Below are 26,113 nucleotides of genomic sequence, written 5' to 3'. Positions count from 1 at the left end.
TCGTGCCCATCCCGAAAGTCTCTTTCTCTCCACCTCCCCAAACTGCTGCTCACGATCCCAGTCCAGGGGCTCGGCGCGCTCGAAGAGTGGCCCCGTGTCAGGATTGTCTCGGGAGGGTCGACAGGAGGGAGAGTCTGTGTAAAACGCAGTCTGTAAGTTGGGGAGTCTGTCTGGAGCAGGCTCCCAGCAAGTCTCGGGGAGCGACAGCCTCCTGCGGCCGGGCTCCGGCGTCTCCGCGCCCCCGCGCCGGGCCGGCGCCTCTGCCTGCTCCGCGGTGCGCATGCTCCGCGCTGGGCCTCTCGGGCGACCCGGGATAATGAGCGCCGGGCCCAGGGGGCGGGCCGAGCCGCGACTGCTGGGACCTGGAGCTCGGCGGCGGCCCTGGGGCGCTGTGCGCGGCTGCTGAAGGGGTGGCGACAGTGGCCGGCCCTGTGTGCGCCAGAGTGTGGCTCGCTCGTCGGCCGCACACGCCCGTCGGTCCCCAGGGCCCTCTGGAGGTGACTCGGGCGGGTCGGGCCGAGAGGCATTGCCGCCTGGGAGGGCGGGGATGAAGCGATGAGGAGAAGAGCCACCGCCGCCGGTCTCCGCCCGCCGCAGCCGTAGCGGGAGTCGGGGTGGGGGCGAGGCCAAGCCATTTCCCCGCCGGACTGCGAGCCCAGACAAAGGAGGAGGAGCCGCCCGAGGCGCGGGCAGCGCCGCCAGAAAAGGAGGCAGCCGCCGGGGTCGCAGCCGGGGGTCTCCCCAGCTCACGGGCCTCCGCGCTTCCTCTGCGGACGCTGCGCGAGGCAAGGCCACCCGGGCCGAGGAAGCCGCCCCCGGAGCCCCCGCCCGCCCGCCGGCGCCGCCTCCGAGCCGCCTCGGCCGTAGCTGCGGCCCAGGCGGGAGGCGGCGGCGGCCGGCGAGGCGAGGCGGCCCGCGCCTTGCCTGTCAGGCCACCGGCGTGGCCCGGCGTGGCCCGCGGGCAGCCCCCGATGCGGAGGCGCTGCCGCCGGGGCCATGCAGCAGGCGCCGCAGCCCTACGAGTTCTTCAGCGAAGAGAACAGTCCGAAATGGCGGGGACTGTTGGTCTCGGCCCTGCGGAAGGTCAGTGCAGGCGCCCGGGCGGCCGCGGGGGCCGAGGAGGTGCAGGGGCGGCCGCGGGCGGGCGGGGTGGGCCGGGTGGGCCGAGCCGGGCGCGGGCGGGCGGGGTGCCGCGGCCCCTCCGAGTTCTAACGGGGAGCTGCGGGCCCTCCCCGGTCTCGGGTCCCGCGGGCAGAGCTGTTGCTCTCGGGCTGGTGATGGAGGCGCTCGTAATTGCCTGTTGCATCCAAAAGGACGGTTTCTCAAGTTTTTTTGTTTGTTTGTTTTTGTTTTTTTGGCTTGGCCCGGAAGGAAGGTTTTGTTGTGATCTTAATACTAGATTTCACGTTGCAGTCATTTCGTCAGGCAACTTCCGCCGTTGACCAATTTGTTGTCCTCAGGCTGGATTCGGGCAAGAGAAAGTCCCGCCGGTATTTAGACAGTTTCTAAAACAAAAGCGCACTTTCGGGCCTGGTAATTACTTTTAATCAAGCTCGTTGGGGGGTGTTCCCCTAGGCCGTTTGCTTGTAAAGGGCGTCTCCTCACTGAAGGGGTAGGACTTTTTGGTAACTGGAATGTGTTTGACATGTGCGAAATGTCAGGGAGCCACACTCTCCCAGTTACAGTTTTTGAGGTAACTTTAAAGTGCCTCTTAACTTCCTTGAAGAAGGTGTCCTTGTTTACAAGAACTTTCCCCTATAAAGTTGGGTCCGTTTCTATCCTGAGTGCAATTTAGAACTTGGAACCATTTTAAGAGGACAAAAAAGCTGTAACTTGTTAAAAAAAAAATCAATCTTTTAAAGTGTGGGTACATTGCTAGGTTGCATCTCTCCTGTACATGCTGTCAATCTTCCTCTGTGAATTTAGGTAAATGATCATGTTAATAGTAAACGCTTTAGTAAGGTCAAGACTTCACATTTAAAGAATATCATGCCTGCTGAACATGGGCTTTCCATGCCCTGGGTGCAAACTTAGTTCCTTCTGCCATTTGTACAAAATAACAAAGAATACATTTAGAAATAATAAAGAAAAATTAAACATTAATTTGAAAGACTGCACTTGAAAACTAAAATTTTATACATTAAATTTCTGTAAACGAAAGGAAGTAGTATATACTAAAGGTAAAAACATTTTCCTCATGCATTCAGAGTTTCAGATTTTCCATTCTTTTTATAATTCTTCCAAGGAGATATTGCCTCCTTGGTCTAAGTCATGTCTTTTTAAAGAATTTGGTGGAAGTGACTAGGGGCAGGCAGCTAGACAGTTATCATTTCACTGGTATTAAATTGACCTTCCTTCCACGGGCAGCCCTATTCTAAAAGGAGAGGGAAAGAAATGGAAAGTGTGTTGAGTGGTGATGATAAACTCTGGCCTGAGTTAAGAGCAAAGAAGGAAATGTTTAGATAGTGATTGACCCTTCAATTACACAGAAGTGTGAATGCAGTTATCCAGTAGGTCTGTATTGTTGGCAGTGTGATGCAGGTATCTACCTACTAGTACTTTCTGGTAGCAAATAGTATATGAGTATTTGTTGCATAACTTATTTATTAGGTAGCTTTGACTCTAATCATCAATTCTTCGTGCACAGATACAAATTGATTTATTCAAGTTAGGCTGGAAACAGAGCCATGACTAGCATCCAGTCCTAGTCCATTGCTTTGAGACCATTATTTTACATTTCTATGTTATGTTTGTTTTCCTGGAACTCGGGTGCTTTCTAGATCTGTATTATTCCAAAGTTCTTGTATATCCTTTGCTTATGAAATAAGAAAATTTGGTCTTTGGAGATGACTTCAAAAAGTAATTTCTGCCTGGCCAGTGTGGCGGCTCAGTGGATTGAGCGTGGTCTTGTGGACTGAGAGGTCCTGGTTCCCTTCCCCATCAGGGCACATGTCCAGGTTGTGGACTCAATTCCCAGTAGGGGGCGTGCGGGAGGCAGCCAATCCATGTTTCTCACATCAATGATTCGATCTCTCTCTAAAAAAAATCAATAAAACATTTTTTAAAAGTAATTTCTATTTAATTTATTTACTATTATTAAACAATTGGGATATATTTCCACAGAAAACCCTTTTTTTTTTTTATATTTTTGGTGTTAATAATTTGGATTGTGTCTAGTTTTGTGGTACTTGGGTATTTGTGGTAATACAACATGTAGGTTTATAATGCCTGCTAAGAGTTTCTTTGCAGGATGTGTTAAATTCTGGTATGTACCTGCCACCCATGTCTTTGCACAATGAGAATTCCTGTGATTTCTGAGGCTCTGTCTTCACATTCAAAGCATCTAGAACTTGGCTTCCTTCCTCCAGTTGACCAGATAGTTTCAGATGACTACCATTAGTAGTAGAAGCAGCAGTAGACTAATAGGATTTCATCCTCTAGTTGGTGTTGATACTGAACATGTGGTGTACTCTGCCTTCATTTAACATTCGTTGAACACATTTTAGGTACTTGTCATTATACTGGATCCTAAGAATACAAAGATGAATAAAAGCAAAAGTGCTGCTCTAAAGTGCTTACCATCTAGACTGAAATTCTAAACTTTGAAGTTTTGGTTTATATATATGAGAGCAATTATGAGCTCGGAGTTCTATAAGGAATATTTATGTGTGTGTATGAAAGAAGCAGTGTAGTTTAATTGGCTCTATCAGGGTAGTCCATATGGTGGAACCTCTAAAACTGTTAAAGTATAATTTTCAGAAGGATAAAATCATGACATTCACCAAATACAGGGTGGGATAAAAGTAGGTTTACATTTGTTTGTAGTAGTATTTTCTATATGAACAACTGTAAACCTGCTTTTGCCCTACCCTATATAAATAATGTGTCAATGATTTTGATTGAACTCATTGCTTAATGAGGAAACTCATGTTAAAGCCACTCCATATGAAAATTTGAGGAAGTAGGTTTATAGACAATTTAATAAGGTTAGATTATTAATTTAAATACAAAATTAGTTAATATCCTATAGGACTATAAATATTAAATTTTGGGGTTCTCTTTTCTACTGATTAGAATTTGCATCTATACTAGACAAAAATCTCTAAATTAATCTTACAGATTTGTAGTAGCACAGCACTGCACCGAAGAACACTTAGTAATCTCTCTTGTTTATTTTCAAATTTTGGCTAATTTTTGTGAAAACCAAATATATATATTATATATATATAGTCACCATTGTTGACTTTGAAAATACAAAGGATTTTTAAAAACCAATATTAAATATTTATTTCACTATGTAGAAATATGAACATTGATGGAAAAATAATTTTGGAAATAGAAATGTGTTGTTCTTTAACTTTTTGTTTTATTTTAACTTTTAAAACAAAACTTCATCTTGGGCATTTAAATACATACAGAACTATAAAGGGTAAAGCAGAGCAAAATGACACTACTAATGGATACTACATGCATTGTTAACATTACTGCTAAATTATGTATCTTACCTAAAAGAGCCAGAAACATAAATGCCTTCACCACTAGTCCCCAAGAACATTGACGCTATTACTTGGGGGTAAAAAAGAGCATGGGATATATTTGTAAATGCAGCTTATTACCTGTGTCATTGAAATGCCTTTGGTACTTTGTATATGTGCTATTTGATTGTATGCTGAGAAATGTCAGTGTAAGTATTCTACATATGGGAAATATGCCTTAATGTAATTTTAAAAATAATCCTCACCTGAGGACATGTCTTTATTAATTTGAGAGAGAGAGAGGGAGAAACATCGATGTGAGAGAGAAACATTGATCCGTTGCTTCTCTTATGTGCCTTGACCAGGGATTGAACTCGAAACCTAGGTATGTGCCCCGACTGGGAATCGAACCCACAACCTTTTGGCGTACAGGACGACACTCCAACCAACCAAGCCAGGGCTTTAATGTCATTATATCAGGTTTTTTAGTCCCTGATATTTCCCTTGTACATGTCTTTGCTATAAGATGTTCTTCAGCAGGCTAGCCATGGAAAAAGAAATGATCTGTTGTCCTACTATCCATAGTTTCAGATATCTTAGAGAGCTAGAAGGAATTGGTTGAATTACGTACTTAGTTCCTGAGTCTAATTTGATTAAGGTTAAATATCGACTCCTTTCCTCATCCATGAGTTTGCTCTTAGATGTCTGTCTAAAATTTAAGAAGTGTGAGAGAATTTCTGAGTTAATTCATAGTAGGCAAAGATAAAGAGGGTGGGGACTTTTGTTTCAGAAATGCTTTTGTGAAATCTGAAAGATTCTGGTGTTTCTGACTTTGTGCTAATGTCTCTTGGAACTGCTTTTAGAAGATTGCACTGGATCTTTCCTGGAGCCTAGAAGAAAAGTATGGTGCTTTGAGAATAAAATTGAGGTCACTGACATAAGAAGGTCAATGAAGTAGCATTGTGCTGAGTTCTGGAGGATATGTTCAAATATATATTGAGAGTCTCCTATGTGCCAGGCACTATTCTTGACACTGATGTTGTAGCACTGCCCTTGCTCTCATAAAGCATCCATTCTTAATGGCTGTGGCAGAGAGGCCTGAGAGAGATAGAAAATAAAGAAGTAAACAATTATCTGAGCCCTGGCCAGTTTGGCTCAGTGGTTAGAGTGTCAGTCTGCGGTCCAGAGAGACCCGGGTTCGGTTCCCGCTAAGGGTGCATACCTTGGTTGCAGTTTGTCCCCGGCCCTGGTTGGTCGTGCGGGTGGCAGCCACTCGATGTGTCCCTTTCACGTCGATGTTTCTCTCTCTTCCTCTCTGTTCCTTTCTCTCCCTCCCACTCTGTCTGAACAAAAAATGGAAAAATGTCCTCAAGTGAGGATTAAAAAATAAAATAAAATAAAATATCTGAAAGATCAACAGGAATTAACAAAACAAAGGAAAGGGGGCAAGAAAGGATTTGTGGCCAGGAGAAAGGTAGGAACATGACTTGTTTTAAAGAATGAAGATCAAGTCAAAAGAAGGAGATGAAGCTAGTTGGGAGACTATGGGTAGACCAGGTTATGAAAGTCCTATAGGGTTATTTATATAATAAAGTAATTAGATTAACTTGATCAAAATTGCTTTTTGAAAATATCACTCCAATTGAAAGCTAGAAAAGAATTGGAGATCCTATGATTTTTATGGCCTGTTGTGGATTTCCTAAAATCACTGAATATAACGGTAGAACTTGAGGGAGTCATTTGGAATTATTCCAAACTAAGGATGACCCAAACTGACCCAAGGGGTTCAAGCCAGAACTGGATGAGCATTGGAAATGCGTTTTAACTTGCTGCATTTAGCTCCCTGTCAGGCATGATTTAGTAGTCTTTTTCTAATTTCAGTTTAATTTTGGTATGGTGTATTTGTAGCAGTACTATTCCATTAAAGTGTTTTGTGCCGAGTATGCAAACCATTACCTGTGTTACCACTTGACATAAATCAAATATATGTCTTTTATATTAACCATGGCCTCTCTTTCAAGGGAACAGTAGTTTGATTATATCCTTTGTTAGCCTGCATATTTGAATCAGGAAGGAATTTTAATGGAACTAATGGATTTAGCATTATCTCATGTAGTCACGTTAAAAATTAACAACCTAAAATTCTTTTCTTCTTTTATATAAAACATATGATAGTTAAGTAGAAAGCTTTTGAAATATGTAAAGTGTGCCACACTTCACATTTTAATGTGTAGAGATGAAGCAACACATTGAAAATAACATCAAAATTTAGATGTCAGCACTACTATTGTCTCTTCCAAGTAAAGTTTTCATTACCCCAGTTTTCTTTATTAAGTCATTTTATAAATTCAAATACTACTGCTTATATAGTGCTTTGTAATTCTTTCTTAATTGATCCATTAGCAGCATTTGACAGTAGATCTTTTCCTCCTTGAAATCCTTTCCTCATTTGGCTTCCAGAACACAAAACTCTGCTGGTTTTCTCTTTCTCTGGCTATTCCTTCTATATCTTCTCCTTTGTTGATTCCTCCTCATTTCCCTGACTATATCACTCTGACCTCCCCAGAGCTTAGTTTTTGGACTTCTGTTTCTATTCACAGTTGATTTCTTGGAGATCCCACCCAGCCTCATTGCTTCACATATAATCAGTATTTGATTTTCAATTTATATTTTTTGGTTCAGACCTCTCCTTTGGGTATTTAACTTCTTTCCTGATATGTCCACATAGAAGTATGAGAAGCATCTCAACCAATACTGAACTTCTTTTCTCCCCCCACCCCCAGTTTGCTCCTTTTGTAGTATTTTCCATATCAGTAAATGGCTACTCCATCATTCTAATTGCTCAAAATAAAAACCTTGAGTTATTCTTGAATCCTGTCCTTTATAACTGTTAGTGTGGCTGGTGACGCGGGCTCTGAAAGAATTCACAGAGAATAAGAAATGCAGGGAGGAAATTCATTTTACTTTCCAAGGGAGGAAAAGGCTCTGATAGGACAATACTGGCCCTGAAGAAAGAGTGGCTTGCACTTTTAAAGAGTAAGCAGTTGCTGTTGCAAAGCCTTAAGGAAGGGAAGGGGTTGTGTTAAGTTAGCGGTTCAGCTGTAACGTAGATGCTATGAGTTATCTTGAAAAGTTACAGTTGTTTGCTTTCCAGGAGGTGGTCAGGTAGATGTAACTGAGGCCCTACCTTGTCAGCATTTTCCCATGCCTGTAAAACAAGCTTAGAACAAAAGTTATGAAGAGATCAAAAGGGAGGCCTGTTTGGAGACGAGGGGGAAGTGAAAGGGACAGAGGGAGGAAAAATCCTAATTCAACTTCTTACTAAGCAGAGACTACCTAGTGTGAACCATGGTGAAGCTATTAAAACAGCAGAGGAGAGGGAAGGGAGAGTGCAGCCTTATCTTATTCCACTGTTTGAACAGAGTAGCCAACAGTTTCAGGATTTAATTACCAGGTGCTTCTCATAAATTGTGGAAAAGCCGTATCAAAGAATAGGAGAGACCTGTTTTCTGTCCTTTCATTGACCCATATCTAATCTGTCAGCAAATTATTTTAGCTCTACTTCACACTATAGCTATATTCAGTCACCATTTCTTAACTATTCCACTTCTACCACCTAGGACCAAGTCATTATCACCAGTCTCCTGAAGTGTTAAGATAGTCAGTTAACTGTTCTCCTCTCTTCTACCTTTGCCCCATTCAGTCTTTTCTCAGTGCAATAGAGGTAGATGCCACTATGTAATTCCTTTGTTCAAACCTCTTGTCATTGCTTCCTAGACTAAAAGTCAAAGTCATCTTAGTGGCCTGCTAGACCCTCTACAGTCTGGTGCTGCCTCCCTTCTCCTTTTACCTCACTGACCTCCTTTATTACTGTCCTTTTTTTTTTTTTTTTTTTGCTTTTGCTTTATTCCTGTTCTGCACTGGCTTCCTGTACATACAACACATAGACATGTTCTAGTCTTAGGGCTTTTGTACTTGTTGTTTCTTCTGCCTGGAAAAACCTTGTTGCAGGTAAAGACATGAGTGGCCCTTTTACCTCCTTAAAGGCTTCAGACAAGCACCATCATCTTCTTGAAGAAGCCTTCTCTTGCAGCTTGTCTAAAACTGCTAAATCCCCTGCTTCCTGAATATTCCTGTATAGATGTTCAGAACATGAGCCAATCCAAGCTTATTATAATCTTCTATAAACCTACATCTCCAGGATAAGTGATATACTCAGTTCTCAAGTCAGAAACCTGGTCATCATCCTTCCCTTCTCTCACTAGGCTCACAACTATGAGTCTTGATTTTCTCTCTCTCTTTTTGTTTGTTTAGTTTTTATTTCATAATCATAAATGTAACTGTACAATCTAGCTAGGCTTGGAAGGGGTAAGGAAAGTATGGGGCCCAATGAACCACGGGAAGATCACAAAAATTATAAAACATTCCAAGCAGATGGGGGTGAAGGGGTGCTTTCCTGAGCTAGAGAAGGAATGGTCTGGTAGTTAAGATAAAACAGAAGTCAAATTTATTAGAGTTTTCTGCAGTCAGCAATAGTGATCTTGGTGGTCTTGGCATTCCTGAACCCAAAGTGCTCTATGGCTATCACAATTTCTGTGCTGTCTTTCACCTGGCCGAAGACTACATGCTTGCCATCCAACCACTCAGTCTTGGCAGTGCAGATGAAAAACTGGAAACCGGTTGTGTAAGGTCCAACATTTGTCATGGACAAGATGCCTAGACCCGTATGCTTCAGGATGAAATTCTTATCAAATTTTCCCCCATGGATGGACTTGCCACCCGTGCCCTTATGGCACATAAATTCCAGAGTAATTCTGTGAAAGCAGGAACCTTTATAACCACATCCTTTCTCCCCAGTGCTCAGATCATGAAGGTTTTCTGCTGTCTTTGGGACTTTGCAAACAGCTTGAGTTTGAGAGACATGGCCCAAGTGCTCACCATCAATGGCGATTGAGGTGGGGTTCACCATGTTTGGGCATGGGTGGCTCTAGGGCGGTGGTGTCTGCAAGTCCTGATTCTTTCTCTTAAAAGGAATTTTCTAAACTTTTGCTGTGTATCCCCAAAAGAATTTTGAAAAGTTCACACATTTTTATGTTGACATCTAAAAATTTTCATCTTTAAGTTTAAATAGTTGCAGAGGCTATCATTTTGCCTTCTGAATACTGATTCTTTATTTATTTTTTATTTTTTGTTTTTTCTTGTTGTTTTTTTATCCTCACCCGAGGACATTTTTCCTTTTTTTTTTGTTCAGGTAGAGTGGGAGGGAGAGAGAGGAACAGAGAGAGAGAGCGAAACATCGACGTGAAAGGAACACATCGAGTGGCTGCCACCCGCACGACCGACCAGGGCCGGGGACAAACTGCAACCAAGGTACGTGCCCTTAGCGGGAACCGAACCCGGGTCTCTCTAGACCGCAGGCCGACGCTCTAACCGCTGAGCAAAACCGGCCAGGGCTGAATACTGATCCTTTAAAATGAAACAGTTCCGTCAGCCTTTTAAGTGTATTCACTGAAATCTCAATACCATAACAATTTGATACTCACCATTCATCCTTTTAAAATATACATGACAAAGTGCCTTTTTTTGTTTTTGTTGTTAACCCTCACTCGAATATATTTTTCCATTGATATTTAAAAATATATTTTTATTGATTTTGAGAGGAAGGGGGAGAGAGAGAGAAACATCAATGAGAGAGAAGCATCAACATCATGGGCTACCTCCTGCATACCCCCTACTGAGGACCAAGCCCAAAACCCAGGAATGGAACCAGTGACCTCTTGGTGTATGGGTCGACACTAAACCACTGAGCCACACCAGCTAGGCTCCATTGAGTTTTTTAGAGAGGGTGGAAGGGAGGGAGAGAGAGAGAAAGAGAGAGAGAGTGAGACATCGATATGAGACAGACACATCGATTGATTGTCTCCTGCATGACCCCAACCAGGGCCAGGGATCGAACCTGCAACCCAGGTACGTGCCCTTGACCATAATCAAACCTGAGACCCTTCAGTCAGCAGGCCAACACTCTAACCACTGAGCCAAACTGACCAGGACCAAAGTGCTTTTTTAACAGTTGAAAATTTTACCCTGTTCTTTTTTCAGTGAACTTTTCATTCCATTTCTCCTACGTAATTATAGTCGAATATAATATTTTTGTGTTTAAAAGTCTTTGATCAACCTAGCTGGAGTGACTCAGTTTGTTGAATGTCATTCTGTGCACCAAAAGGTTGCTGGTTCAGTTCCAGGTCAGGGCACATACCTGGATTGTGGGTTCGAATCCCTGGTCAGGGCACGTACAAAAGGCAACTGACAGATGTTTCTCTCTTACATTGATGTTTATCTCTCTCCCTTCCTCTCTCTAAGCATGTCCTCAACTGAGGATTAAAAAAAAAAAGTCTTTGATCTGTCCGTCTTTTGTATTTATACTTTGCAACAACAAAATGGTCTATTAAATTTTTTATAATTTCCTCAATGGCTATAAAACTTTAAAACCTTTCTTTTGGGTTGAATTATTAGGAGGACATAGTTGATCAAAAGAACATAAATGTCATGGATTTTGAAAAATAATCATAAAACTTTATTGAAAACACATTATTCAATGACATCTATGTAACTGCATTATATTTAAATTAATTCATGTTTCATGGGTGAAGATTACCTATTACTAGAGTGAGACAGGGTTTTATGTTGTGAATCAGGCAGGATTCAGCATCAGTTTTATTCCTATTTCCATTTTGGTAGATGTAAGCTCTGAGAAACTCTTATTAACATAGAAGAAAAATTGAAGTAATCAAACTAATTTTTTAAGCTTTCTTCAAATTATATGCCAAAATTTATATTATGCTGTGTTAAAAAATATTTTTAATGATGTATCAGCCAATAACTGAGTTAGGTTGTCCTTCTGTTTCGTTTAAAGCAAAAAGTTGGAAACCACCTGATTTGCAAAATGATTTGTTCTCTGGTCTTTAGAGTTACTCACTTTTTCATTTTCTAGCTTTTCCAGGACTTGTCAAATGACTGATAATTATAAATGTTACTTTTTCTGTTTTTTATTTGTTTAGTCCAGTATATCCAAAAAAAATTGGGAAATAAAACAGTATTAATTTTACTACACCTTAGCCATTGCTTGTTTGTTTATATATTTAAATTAATCTTCACCTGAGGAGATATATATATATTTTTGGAGCAAGAAGGGAGAGAAAGAGAAACATTAATCAGTTGCTGCCTTTACGTGTCCCAACAGGGGATTGAACTGCAACCTAGGTATGTACCCTGACCAGAATTGAACATGCAATCTTTTGTTGTACGGGTCAACGCTCCAACCAACTGAGCCACCCAGCCAGGACCATGACAATATTTATTCATAAAATGTATTTTACCTCATTACATTCTTTAAATATATTTTCAATGAATCTTGGAACTGCAGCTCTAGCTCATTGTATCATTTTTCTGTTGCTGCATAACAGATTATCAAAAACTTAGTGGCTTACTATAATACATTTATTCTCTCACAGTTTTTATAAGTTAGAAATCCAGACATGGCTTAGCTGAGTTCTCTGCTTAGGGTGTCACAGGATGAAATTAAGGTTTTTGCTGGGGCTGCAGTCTCATCTGAGGCTTGGGGTCCTCTTCTAAGCTTATGTGGTTATTGGCAGAATTCATTTCCTTGCAATTGTATGTCTGAGGCCCTCACCTCCTAGAGCAGCGGTTCTCAACCTGTGGGTCGCGACTCGTTTGGGGGTTGAATGACTCTTTCACAGGGGTCGCCTAAGACCATCGGAAAACACATATTTCCAATGGCGATTCATAACAGTAGCAAAATTACAGTTATGAAGTAGCAACGAAAATAATTTTATGGTTGGGGTCACCACAACATGAGGAACTGTATTAAAGGGTCGCGGCATTAGGAAGGATGAGAACCACTCTCCTGGAGGCTGCCACCTTGCCACATGACTCTCCCTATAACTGTCAGTTTGCTTCTTCCAGGCCAGTAGGAATGCATCTGCTGCTGTTTCTTGTCTCACACTTCTAGACCCTTTTGAAAGGACTCACCTGCCCTGGCTAGTGAGGCCCAGTGGGTTGGGTGTTGTCCTATGTACCAAAGGGTTGTCGGTCTGATTCCTGGTCTGAACATATGCCCGGGTTGTGAGTTGGATCCCCAGTAGGGGTTGTGCAGGAGATAGCAAATCAATCTTTCTCTCTCACATTGATGTTTCTCTCTCTCTTCCTCTACCTTTCTCTCTCTCTTGGAAAAAAAAAAAAATTGGAAAAAAAATGACTCACCTGATGCAGGTCAGACCAACTCAAGATAATCTCTCTTTTGCTTAACTCAAATTCAACTAATTAGGAACCTTAGTCACCTTGGTGATATACTGTAACCTGATCACAGAAGTGATATTTTATTATATTCATAGGTGCTGCCCTCACTCAGAGGGGACAGATGTATACCAGGGGTGGGAATCTTGGAGGCCACCTTAGAATTCTGCCTACTACACTCATTCATTTTATGGAAGATATCCACCACATGATTTAATTGTCAAGGTTAGTTTTAATTGTCAAACCAACCAGCCTAATCACATTTATTTTCTTTCAGACAAAGTCTGGCCTAATTTTTCAATTCAAATGAATGTATTAATACATTCACATGCCAACCATCTCGCTTCTGAATTCTAATTGTAAGAAAGATAAGGTATGAAAACTTGCTTTGAATTTTTTTCTCCTGAATGAAATAAGATAATTGCCTTTAGCATTTTTTTTATTAATTAATTTTTGTTACAGTGCCTTTAGTATTTCTTAAACACGCTTTCTTTTCTTTGTTCTCATGAGCTTTCCTTCTCTGTAGGATGCATTTTTTTGACAATAGGCTAGGGCAGTGATTTTCAACCTTTTTCATCTTTTGGCACATATAAACCAATTACTAAAATTCTGCCCTGGCCAGTTTGGCTCAGCAGTTAGAGCGTCAGTGCATGGACCGGGGAGTCCTGGGTTCGATTCCCACTAAGGGCACGTACCTTGGTTGCAGTTCATCCCTGGTCCCGTTGGGGTTATACAGATGGCAACCAATCGATGTGTCTCTCTCACTTTGATGTTTCGCTCTCTCTCTTCCTCCACTCTCCCTCCCACTCTATCTGAAGATAAATGGAAAAAAAGAAATATACACACACACACATACATACACACACACATGAACACATCTCTCCATCCTCGAGTGAGGATTAAATAAATGGATAAATAAATAAATAAAATTCTGTGGCACACCAAAAAATATATTTTTTGTTGATCTGACAAAAATATAGGTATAATTTTGATTGATTCACATCAGACGGTTATTGTTGTGTTGGCTGTTGTCATTATTTTTATTTGGCAATCTAAGGGAAAAGAGTCAGTATTACATGTTTTAAACATTCTTGTAGCACACTGGTTAAAAATCGCTGAGCTAGGGGATGGAAGTAGCAAGGTACTTAAGTGAAAAATCTTTATAATTGTCTCTTTATTTAGTGTCCTAGAATTTATTTTATTGTATCCAAGGGTAACACAAAATAGTAAATTCAGGATAAGTAAGAGATCTGCCTTTATTTTATTTTATTTATTGAGTTTTAGAGAGAGCGAAAGTAAGGGAGAGAGAGAGAGGAAAAAAACAACAACGCATCAATTTATTGTTCTACTTATTTATGCATTTATTGGTTGATTCTTGTATGTGCCCTGACCAGGAATTGAACCCGAAAACTTAGTGTATCAGGAAGATGCTCTAACTGAACTACCCGGCCAGGGCCTGCCTTTTTTTCAGTAAAATGGGAGGAGAGCAGTTGTAAAGGAGGAGTAGGAAAGGAGAACCTGAATTACTCTTTGAGTGCAGGCACTTTGTCAGGTAGATCTTCTTTAAGAAAGAGTTACATGCCTGGCAGGTGTGGCTCAGTGGATTGAGCATCAGTCCCATGCACTGAGAGGTCCTGGTTCAGTTCCCAGTCAGGGCACGTGCCCAAGTTTTGGGCTTGATGCCCGGTGGGGGGCTTACAGGAGGCAGCTGACATGTTTCTATCTTTCTCTCTCTTCCTCTGTCTTTAAAAAAAATCCATAAAATATATTTTAAAAGAAAAAAAGAGTACACATGGTAGTTTGGTAGTATGCCCAAGGAGTCTTAAACTTTGGCTAAATAAAACATATTTAGTAATCATAATCTTTTCCCAGTTTACAGGAAAAAAAGGCAAATTAATTTATTTTCAATTTTATTTTTCTCATAAGCTTTTCTTAAGTCTGTGGTGCCTGCTGCAATTTGCTAATGAGTAGTGGAACATTGTAAAAAAACAAAAAGTTTAAAATTTTTATGAAGTTTATCTGTTTGCTTTTGTAGAGAACCTGTGTTTAATGTCTTATCTAAGAAATACTTAGTTAACCCAGAGTTACAAAAATTTTCTCCTATTTTTTTCTTCTAGAAGTTTTATAGTTCTGGGTTTTGTATTTTGATCAATGATCTATTTGAGTGAATTTTTTTATATGATGAGAATTTTGTATATGTGATATTTGTGCTTTTGCATATGGTTATCTGGTTGTTCTACCACCATTTATTAAAAAGATTATCTTTTCGCCCTGGCCGGTTTGGCTCAGCGGTTAGAGTGTCGACCTTCAGTCCAGAGAGACCTGGGTTCGGTTCCCACTAAGGGCACGTACCTCAGTTGCAGTTTGTCCCCGGCCCTGACTGGGTCCTGCGGGAGGCAGCCACTCGATGTGTCCCTTTCACGTCGATGTTTCTCTCTCTCTTTCTCTTTCCCCTTCCCACTCTATCTGAACAAAAAATGGAAAAATGTTCTCGGTTGAGGATTAAAAAAAAGATTCTCTTTTCTCCTTTGCCAAAGGCCTTTGCACATTTATCACAATCATTTGTCTATATATATGTGGTTTTATTTCTGGATTCTCTATTCTTTTCCATTGCTCTTTCTTCCTAGCTTTACATCAGTACTACAATGTTTTGATTGTGGTAGCTTTAAAAAAATTCTTAAAATCAGGTAGTTTTAGCCCTCCGACTTCATTCTTTTACAGAGTTGTTTTGGTTATTCTAGGACCTTTGTATTTCCATAATAATTTTAAAATCTGCATATCAATTTCTACCAAAAAAGCTGAAGTTTTGATTGGGATTGTGTAGAATTTATAGATTATTTGAGAGGAATTGACACCTTAACAATATTGAGTCTTCAGCCCATAAAGTATATCTTTTCATTTACTTAGGTTTTTAAAGTTTTTTTATCAGCAATATTTTGTAGTGGTTAGTATTTATCTTTAGAATGAAATTTGTTGTTTTATTATTTTCTTTCTCAAGATGCTTTGGATAATCTAGGTTCTTTGTATTTCTCTACAAATTTTAGGATTAGCCTGTCAATTTCTATTTTTAAAACCTTGCTTTTTCTTTTTAAATTGAACTTTAACTCTTCCATAACAACAACAACAACAACAACAAAAAAACACAACTTCCAGTATTCTTAACATTTGCAACCTTGCAGAAATCTTGGCAATAGAATGAAGAATTTGACATAAATAAATGTCACACTGTGTAGCCAAACAGATTTATTTCTACATTGTGCCAGAAACTCAAATATTGAACAAACACACTGGCGGGAGTTTTTATTTGATTTTAAATATCAAGAACTTAAAAATAGCCCTGGCCGGTTTGGCTCAGCGGTTAGAGCATCGGCCTGCGGTCCGGAGAGACCGGGTTCGGTTCCCGCTAAGGGCGCGTGCCTCGGTTGCAGTTTGTCCCCGGCCCTGGTCGGTTGTGTGGGTGGCAGCCACTCGATGTGTTCCTTTCATGTCGATGTTTCTCTCTCTCTGTTCCTCTCTCTCCCTCCCACTCTACCTGAACAAAAAAGGGAAAAATGTCCTCGGGTGAGGATAAAAAAATAAGAAGAAGAAGAACGTAAAAATATAGATTAGAAACAATATTCTGAAGTTTGTCAACTCTAGTGTTTATTGGGGTAAAAATCATTTAAAATTTAATGCTTTTATTTGTATCTATGCCTGTATCTGTAGTATTATGACTGTTTTGTTTACAGTACAGGTGTAAGGAAATTACTGAAAATATGATGTAACTAAAATATAGGTCTGACTGTTAATCTACTATTAAAGACTGAAAATTATTTTAATTACCCTTTTTCTGACCAGTCCTTCAGAAAAAAATGATAGGTGAGTTTGTTCTCATGTGGTAGTTTTATGTTTACTGTATCTTAAGGTGCTGAGATAGTAAATACTGTCAAAGTGCAAAGTGTGATTATCTTTTATTACCATCTTGATGATTCATGGGTGGGATTTTTAACATTGTATATTTGTTTTTATGATTTTTTATATTTACACTTACTTTAAGAAGCTTGGCATAAGAACTTTGATACTCCATGTTAAAGTGTTTTTGCAGGTTATTTACTAAAATCATAATCACAGGAAAAAAAAATTCACCCCCGTGAAATATTATCTTAATTCTCATGCACATTTTCACTTAGTGGGGCCCTGGCTTTTAAGGAAGGATATTATAAGAAATAGCCCTGTGAACTCCACTGCTAAACTTCCAATATAAACTTTTATTTTATATTAAAAAAATATTTATTATATTGATCTAATAGAAATATATAGTAAGATGTAGTTAAAGTGCATGATATAAGAGGAAATATTTATTTCCTCCAAATCTATTTTGAGTTTATCAGAAAACATAAAGCCTGAGTTTTTGGATATTGGTCCTATATGGATTTCTAACTGCCTTACTTACACTCTTATCCAAATTTCATTTAAAAAAAAAATAGACTTATTGTCTTGAGGTTCATGTTTCCTCCCTCTTTTCCACTTCCTCACTTCAAATCATGTTTCTTTATAAATTAGTTTTTATTTTATCAAAATTGTTTATGCAAATAAAAAGATAACTAGCTCTGGACTTAATGTCAAGATGGTGGTGTAGGTAAACAAAGTATTTGCCTCATCCCACAACCATATCAAAACTACAACTAAACTATAGAACAATCATCTGGCTTCAGCTAGCCCCATACCTCTCACTAAGTGGCCCCAGGCCTGGCCCTGGAAGCAGCCAGCCTTGGTTAACAGCTTGGCTTTGCCCGGGCAACTCCAGAAGCAGTCATCTGCTGTAGTTCTGTAGCTTATGTCTGGTGGCCCCGCGTAGAACACAGGCAGTGGCTGACCTGGCCCCAGAGCCAGCACACCCAGTAGACAACTTCAGACCACATTGAAGGACCACCACACAACCACCTCCGCAAGCAACACACTCAAGGAGTGGACTCAGTTGGTACCAGAGCCGTGCTGAAGTAAGTCTTGCTTTCTGTGCTGGGCACCTGTACAGCTGATCCTCCAAGGCAGTCAGAGATCAGAGGTCAGTGGTCAGTGGGCACAGCCAGTCCTTGCAGCTGATCAGCCTGAGTAAATTCCTCCCATTGACATGCCAATAGCAATCAAGACTCAATTACAACAGAAGGGGGCACAGCCCACATGGGGGGTATACTTCGAGGACCCAGCTAGGGTGATCAGGAAGGCTGTACCACTGGACCCTATAGGACACCTACTATAATATGCAGCCCTACCAAGCCTAGGAGACATAGCAACACTACCTAATACATAGAAACAAACATAGGGAGACAGCCAAAATGAGGAGACAAAGAAACATGTCCCAAATGAAAGAAAAGAATAAAACTCCAGGAAAAGAACTCGACAAAATGGAGACAAGCAGTCTAACAGATGCAGAGTTCAAAACACTGGTTATAAGGGTGCTCAAGGAACTTAGTGAGGACCTCAAGAGCATAAAGAAGAACCAGTCAAAAATGAAGGATGCACTAACTGAAATAAAGAGTAATTTACAGGGAATCAGTAGGTGAAACTGAGAAGCAAACCATCTATTTGGTATATTAGGAAGCAAAAAACACCCAGTCAGAACAGCAAAAAGAATCCAAAAAAGTGAGGAGGCTGATGTAAGGAGCCTCTGGGACAACTTCAAGCATACGAACGTTCACATCATGGGGTGCCAGAAGGAGGAGAGAGAGGGCAAGAAAATTTCCCTAACTTGGTGAAGGAAACAGACATACAAGTCCAGGAAGCACAAAGAGTTTCAAAGAAGATGAACCCAAAGAGGCCCTCACCAAGACACATCATAATTAAAATGCAAAAGGTTCAAGACAAAGAGAGAATCTTAAAAGCAGCAAGAGAAGAGCAGTTAGTTACCTAACAAGGGAGCTCCCATAAGGCTGTCAGCTGAGTTCTCAAAAGAAACTTTGCAGGACCCAAGGGAGTGGCAAGAAATATTCAAAGTGATGAAAAGCAAGGCCCTACAACCAAGATTATTCTATCCTGCAAAGCTATCATTTAGAATGGATGGACATATAAAGAGCTTCCCAGACAAGAAAAACGTAAAGGAGTTCATTGCCACCAAACCAGTATTATCTGAAATGTTGAAGGGTCTTCTTGAAGAAAAAGATAAAAAATATGAACAATAAAATGTCAGTAAATACATGTCTATCAACAACTGAATCTACAAACAAAATGAACAAGCAGAACAGAAACAGACTCACAGAGAACTTTTTGTTGGCTAGTTGGGGGGTGGGGCGGGTGAAAAAGGTGACAGGATTATGAAGTACAAATTGGTTGTTAGACTGTTGAACCTTTATGGGGAGAGGGGCAGGAAGAGAAAAACCAAAGAACTTATATGGGTATATGCATAACCAATGGACATAGACAATAGTGTCGGGAAGGCAGGAGGGAGCAAGAGCGGGGACTAGAGTGTCAGTGGGGGAAAAAGATGGGACATCTGTAATACTTTCAACTATAAAGATAAGTTTTTAAAAAAAGGTAACTAACTCTCATAAGGCTCATTATGAAAAAAGTACCACCTCCTTATTCACAAAATTTTCTGCTTCCTACAGCAATCACTTTTACTTTTTAATCATTTCAGTATTTTATATTACTAAGGAAAAAACCTGCTTATATTGCTACTACTTGATTTTTCTGTTGTGTGTATTATCTGTTGACTTTCCATCATGGAAGGTAAGGATTTAATATTCTTTAAAACATATATACATTTCTTTTTCCAGCCACACATATATACTCCCTGCCTTCCCCCTAATCCCATGGTTATATCTTAATTTTGGTTGGATCAGAATTTGAATTTTACCTAATTATGACTGTTGATGATATTTCATAAATAAACCTCTTTTATTTTTCTGCCTAACTTTTTGCTTTTACTGGACTTAATATTTGTCTTGTTTTGTCATTTTCTATGTATTTATTAATTCAAGCTCAAACTCTCTACAAGTTGTTTAAATATCCTCTCAAGATTTTTAGGTCTATCAAATACTCTATCAGTTTATTCTTCTTGAGACATTTTCTCCTAAAGCCGCTGATCTGCTTCAGTTTGGACTGCTGATCTTTTTAGCCTATAGTACAACTCTCAATTTCTCTTCACTCCATCCTGGGCATTCCTTTGACCTTCTTCTGTATTGCTTCCTTCATTTCCCTTACCCCATATTTTTCTCTTTTTTGATTTATACTCTTGTTTTAGTGTGGTACAATCTATAGAAGCTTGATGAGAAAGGGTACATGGGGAATAAAATTTTTTACCTTGTTTTGTCTAAACATGTCTTCATTTTACTGTAACATTTGATTGATAGTTTGTTAGATCTAGGATGAAAATCAGTGCCCTCTAGCTTCCAGTGTTACTGTTGAAATCTGGAGCTAGTCTAATGTCCACTTCTTTGTATATGATCCCCTTCCTCTCTTCACATAAGCTTGCTTGTAGGATATTCTCTTTGTCTCCAGTGTTCTAACATTTTAATTTAATTCATTGAGTTTGGGACTAGGAGAGGCCTTTTGACTTATGGATAACATCACTTCTGGTTATCTAACTTTTAAAAAACTTTATGATGAAGGGTAACACAACCAGAAAATATATAAAACATAAATATACAATTTGAGGAACACCTATTTAACCATCACCAAGTTAGAAAACAGCACTCTGGCAGCACTTTTCTCAATAGAACCTTTCCACTACCTTGCTTTTCTTTTCTTTTTTGTTAATCCTCACCTGCGGATATTTTTTCATTGATATTTAGATATAGTGTAAGGGAGGGAGGTGGGAAGGAAGGCGGAAAGAGAGAGACAGGAAGGGAGGAAGAGAGAAACATCGATGTGAGATAATTGATTGGTTGCCTCCAGCATGACCCCGACCAGGGCTAGGGATTGAACCTGCAACCCAGTTATGTGCCCTTGACCAGAAATCAAACCCGACACCCTTAATCTGTGGGCTGTTCCTCTAACTGTTGAGCAAAACCAGCCAGAACTGCCTTGCCTTTCTTTATAGTTTTGCTATCTAACTATGTATCCCTAAACACTAGTTTAATATTTATCTATCTTGAACTTTGTGAGTGGAATCCCATTGTATGTTTTTATTGGCTTCTCTCTACTAACATTATTTTGAAAATATATCCAAAATATGTGTAGTTATAGTTACTCTTTTTTTTTTCCTGTTTATATATTCCATTGTCTGAATATGCCACAGTTTCTCTCTTCTACTCTAGATAGGCCTTTCAATTTCTTTCTAGTTTTAAGGGTATTACTAATAATGTTGCTTAAGAATCTTCTTATACATATCTTCTGTTAAATATGTGTGCTTATTTCTTTAGAGCAGTGATGTTCAATAGTTATATAAGCCACATATGTAATATAAAATGCTCCTTATAGACACATTAAAAAAATTAGAATAGATGAAATTGATTTTAATAATATATTTTATTTAACCCCCAAAATCTAATCATTTCAGTATGTAACACATTTAAAAATTACTGAGATGCTTGACATTTTTTAATGTTAAATCTTTGGCATCTGATATGTATTTTATTATTACAGTTCATCTCACTTCAGTGGAGCTACATTTCAGGTGCTCAAGAGCTACATGTGATTAGTGTTTATTATATTGAACTGTATAGCTCTCTGTCTACATAGAGATAGTTATGTAGATAATGACAAAGTTTTATAAAGTGATTGAGCAATTTTGCAGACCAGGGCAGTATGTGAGAGTTCCCGTTGTTTCACATACTCACCAGCACTTGGTATTATCAGATTAATTAATTTTGTTTTCTGGTGAGTGCATAATAGTTTTATTGTGGTTTAACTTGCACTTCCCTGATTACTAAAGATCTAGAACACCTTTTCATGTTTATAGGCCATTTGAATTTCTTTTTATATGAAGTGCTAGTTTAAGTATTTTTGCCCATTTTATTAAATTGAGATTTTTGTTTTTTTCCTATTGAACTTTTAGAAGTTCTTTTTATATATTCTGGATATGAGCACTTTTGTGTTGCATATGTCTTCTCCAACTCTGTAACTTGTCTTTTCACTTAAAAGTATCTTTTGCTGAACATAAGTTTTAAATTTTAATGTAGTTAAGTTTATCAGTCCTTTCGTTTATGGGTAGTAATTTCTGTGTTCTGTTTAGGAAACCCTTTCCTGTCCTGAGGTCATGAAGTTTTATATCATAAGAACTTTATTAGGTCTATTTATTTAACAGATCTAAAATCCAAGAAGAATTGATTTTTATGTAAAGTGTGTATAAGAATTGAGTTTCTTTCTTCTCCATATGGGTATAGATATCCAGTCATTCAGTATTCATTCACTTCGCCCACCTTCCCACATCCCCCTCACACATGCTCTGCAGTACCGTCTTTGTTGTAGTATCTATGGACTTGTTTATGTTCCATTCATTTGTTTGTCTATTATTATACTAGTACCACATTCTTAATTATTATGGCTTTGTAATAAATACCAGTAACAACTAGAGGAAGTATTTGTACTGGTTTAAGAGCATATGACTGATTTTCTTAGCCTTTTGCATTGCCATATAATTTTGATACTATATTATCAATTTCAGCAAAATAACTTGTTTGGTTTTGACTGTGATTTTATTAACTCCATGTATCAGTTTGAGGTGAATTGATATATTTACAATATTAACTCTGATAATTCATGAACATGGTCTTATATTTCATTTATTTAGATCTTTAATTTTTCTCAGAGTCTATAATTTTCTCCCTGGGGAGTCTTATAGTTTGTAAGATTTAATCCAAGGTACAAGATACATTTTTTAAAAAATCCTCACCTGACACCTGGTTGATGTGGCTCAGTGGATTGAGCGTTGTCCCATGTACTGAGAGGTCCTAGTTTGATTCTCGGTCGGCCAGGGCACATGCCTGTGTTGTGGGCTCGATCCCCAACAAGTAGTGTGCAGGAGGCAGCCGATTGATGTTTCTCTCTCACATCAATATTCCTATCTCTCTCAAAAAAATCAATAAAAACATATTTTTTTAAAAAAAATTTTAAATCAAAATCAAAATCCATACCTGAAGATATGTCTATTGATTTTAAAGAGAGAGAAAGGGAGAGAGAGAGAGGAAGGAACAGTGATGTGAGAGAGGAACACCGATTGGTTGCCTTGCATATCACCCCGACTGGTGATTGAACCTGCAACCTTGGCATGTACCCTAATTGGGAATCAAATCTGAAACCTTTATGGTGTATGGGACAGTGCTCCAACCGAGCAACTGGCTGGGGCCATAATACATTTTTTTATTCTGTTGTAAATGATATTTTAAAATTTTATTTTCTAACTGTGTTGCTGTTACATAGAATACAATTTCATTTTTTTATGTGTTCAAGTAAGTTATCTGGACAATATTTTGATTTTCCCTCTTGGGTATATTAGTCTAACATCTCCACAGAAACAGAAACACTCTCTCTCTGTCTCTCTCTCTCTCTCTCTCTCTCTCTCTGTCTCTGTCTCTCTCTCCCCCTCCCTCCCAATTCAAATATTAATGTAATCCAGAAACACTCTCACAGACATACTCAGAAAAAAATGTTTAACCAAATAATCTGGGTACCCTGTGGCCTAGAAGTTGACACATAAAATTAATTATCACAGTGGGCAATGAACTTATCTATAAATGTCTTTCTTTGTAATTTTTATGTCTTTATTTTTTTTGTCATACTGTACTGTACTAGGTAGGACCTCAAGTGCAATGTGGAATAGAAATGATAAAATTATTTGTCCTGATCTCAAAAGGAGAGCTTTCAGTTTATTACCATTAACTATGATGTTTATTGTAGCTTTTTTTAGATGTACTCTGTCAAATTAAGGAAGTTCATTAAGAGATTTTCTTATGAATAAATGTTGAATTTCTTAGATGCCTTTTCTATATCTGTTGAGATGAGCATACTATTTTTCTCTTTTATTCTATTAACATGGTGAATTACTTTGCTTAATTTTTCAACATTAAACCAACTTTACATTTCCGGGATAAACCAAACTTAGTAATGTTGTAAAATTTTAAAATATATATATATACATTATGGAATTTAGTCAGCTGATGTTGCATCTAGGCTTTTGTTTCTTGGTTCATGAGTGAAAATAATAGCCTAAAATTTTCATCTTTCTTTTTGAGTTTTTATATCAAGGCTAGCCTCAAAATAAGTTGGAAGTCTATCTTGTTCTTTTTCTGTTTTCTGGGGAAGTTTGCTTAAGAATGTTGTGTTTCTTCCTTCAGTGTTTGGTGAGTTTGCCAGTGAAGGCATTTAAGCCCATATACTGAGCTGTAAAAGCATGTCCCCCCAAATTTTCAAACACAAAAAAATTGAAATCATACAAATGATTTCTGACCACAGTGTGATCATTCTAGAAATCAATTTTTTAAAAATAATTTTTTGTTGTTGTTAATCCTCACCTGAGGACATTTTTCTATTGATTTTTCAGTTAGAGTGGGGGAGAGAGAGAGAGAGAGAGAGAGAGAGAGAGAGAGAGAGAGAGAGAAACATCGATGTGAGAGAGACATACCAATTGGTTGTCTCCTGCATGACCCTGACCAGGGCTGGGGATCGAACCTGCAACTCAAGTATGTGCTTTTGTGACTGGTAATCGAACCCACGTCCCTTTGGTCCTCAAGCCCACACTCAGACTGCTGAACCAAATTGGCCAGGGCTTAAAAATAATTTTAAAAATCCCATATGTGATGGAGCTGGTGTTCCAGTCCCACTGTTCTGAGGACACTTCAGGCTCCCAGAAACTGCGAGGCAGCCCATCGAGGAGCAGCCATTGGGCTTTCACTCCTGCGGCCAAGAGGGTCTCAGGCTTCTGTAGGGTCATTGGGCCAGTGTTCCTTAGCCTCGTAGTTGCTCTGGTTCTCAAGAACAGACTTCAGGGCTCAGCAACTACTCCTTCTTATCTTCTTCTTCCATCTATTGTGATGGACACCACTACCATCACCAGCACTATGCAGGCATCTGGCAGTAGACAGAAGACTACAAGATGGAGAAGGAGAGTTGTCAGCAGAGGAGGCTGAAAGAGGGAGAAAGGACTGGGGAGTTGGGAGCTCCTGAGGTGTGGTGGCTGTCTCCAAAGTATTCTGGGCCGTGTTCTGATGAACACACCCCATATGAAAATGAAGAGGCAAAAACTCAGAAAAAGACTAACAGTTCAAATACCAGCTCTGAAGAAAAAAGGAAAAAGAGGGCCAGATGTTGAAAAAAACAAGAAAAAAGAAAAATTTCATCCCCCTAAATATAGTAGATATTATGACAATAGTGACAGTAATTTAGACTTTGACACTACTTCTAGCTCTGATGATGGGAAAAAGAGAGCCCCCCCCCCCCCAAAAAAAAGCCAAGAACAAAGAAAAAACAAAGAAACACAGAGGTGGGGGAAAAAAGAGTTAGAAGACTAAGAAAAAAACACAAAAAAAGAACCAGTGACTCAAGCTATAAGGATTCAAAATGGGAGTTGCCAGAAGATATCTGAATTGAGCACTCAAAGATTGCAGATTCTATGGATCTAATAAGTCTAGAAGTACCTGTAATACACACTTCTCAAGATGAGAAACCTTTAAATGATGGCCATGCTCTGCTCACAGGTGAAGGAAGGTACAGCTATGGCTGAGTATGTAAAAGCTGGAAAGCATATCCTACAAAGAGGTGAAACTGGGTTGACAAGTGAAGAAATTGCTTTATTTGAATGCTCAGGTTATGTTATGAGTGGTAGCAGGCATCCCAGAATGGAGGCTGTATGACTGCTAAAAGAACTAAGTCTGCCCTGGCTGGTTTGGTTCAGCGGTTAGAGCATTGGCCTGCGGTCCAGAGAGACCCGGGTTCGGTTCCCGCTAAGGGCATGTACCTCGGTTGCTGTTTGTCCCCGGCCCTGGTTGGGCCTTGCGGGTGGCAACCACTCGATGTGTCCCTTTCACATCGATGTTTCTCTCTCTCTCTCTCTTCCTCTCTCTCCCTCCCACTCTATCTGAACAAAAAACGAAAAAATGTCTTCGGGTGAGGATTAAAAAAAAAAAGAACGAGGTCTTCAGTACGATGAGAAGAAAGCCCTTGCATCCTTTAACCAAGAAGAGGGACGGAAGAGAGAGAATAACATTCTAGCCAGTTTCTGAGAGCTGGTGTACAGAAAAACAAAAGGGAAAGATGACAAATTAGGACTTTTGTCCTATAGCAGGACTTGGAAAAATAATTTTATATGACCAAAGTAGTATTAAAAGGCTTTATGGTGCTGCTGTATCTACTATATTACTTCTTCAAGAAAAAGCTGCCTTTTGAGATTTTTTTAATAATTTATTTTTTGC

The 26,113-nt window shown here is 39.4% G+C and overlaps 1 protein-coding gene across 3 annotated transcripts in view; it reads left to right on the top strand.

Annotated features, from left to right (window-relative positions):
* Positions 1-690: 690 nt before the first annotated feature.
* SOS2 (SOS Ras/Rho guanine nucleotide exchange factor 2) overlaps positions 691-26,113 on the top strand; it is a 108,924-nt gene continuing 83,501 nt past the window's right edge. For 2 of the 3 annotated variants that reach the window (XM_036242185.1, XM_036242183.1), the window contains exon 1: positions 974-1,083. In XM_036242185.1, coding sequence (XP_036098078.1) covers positions 997-1,083 — 87 coding nt within the window. In that variant the 5' untranslated portion in view covers positions 974-996. Of the gene's footprint in view, positions 1,084-26,113 lie in introns of all 3 variants that reach the window. The other variant, XM_036242182.1, reaches the window with a different exon arrangement.

This window comes from Molossus molossus, unplaced genomic scaffold (assembly GCF_014108415.1).
Source record: "Molossus molossus isolate mMolMol1 unplaced genomic scaffold, mMolMol1.p scaffold_m16_p_1, whole genome shotgun sequence".
In the NCBI taxonomy this organism is placed as follows: Eukaryota; Metazoa; Chordata; class Mammalia; order Chiroptera; family Molossidae; genus Molossus; species Molossus molossus.
This window is presented reverse-complemented; position numbering and strand designations above follow the sequence as displayed.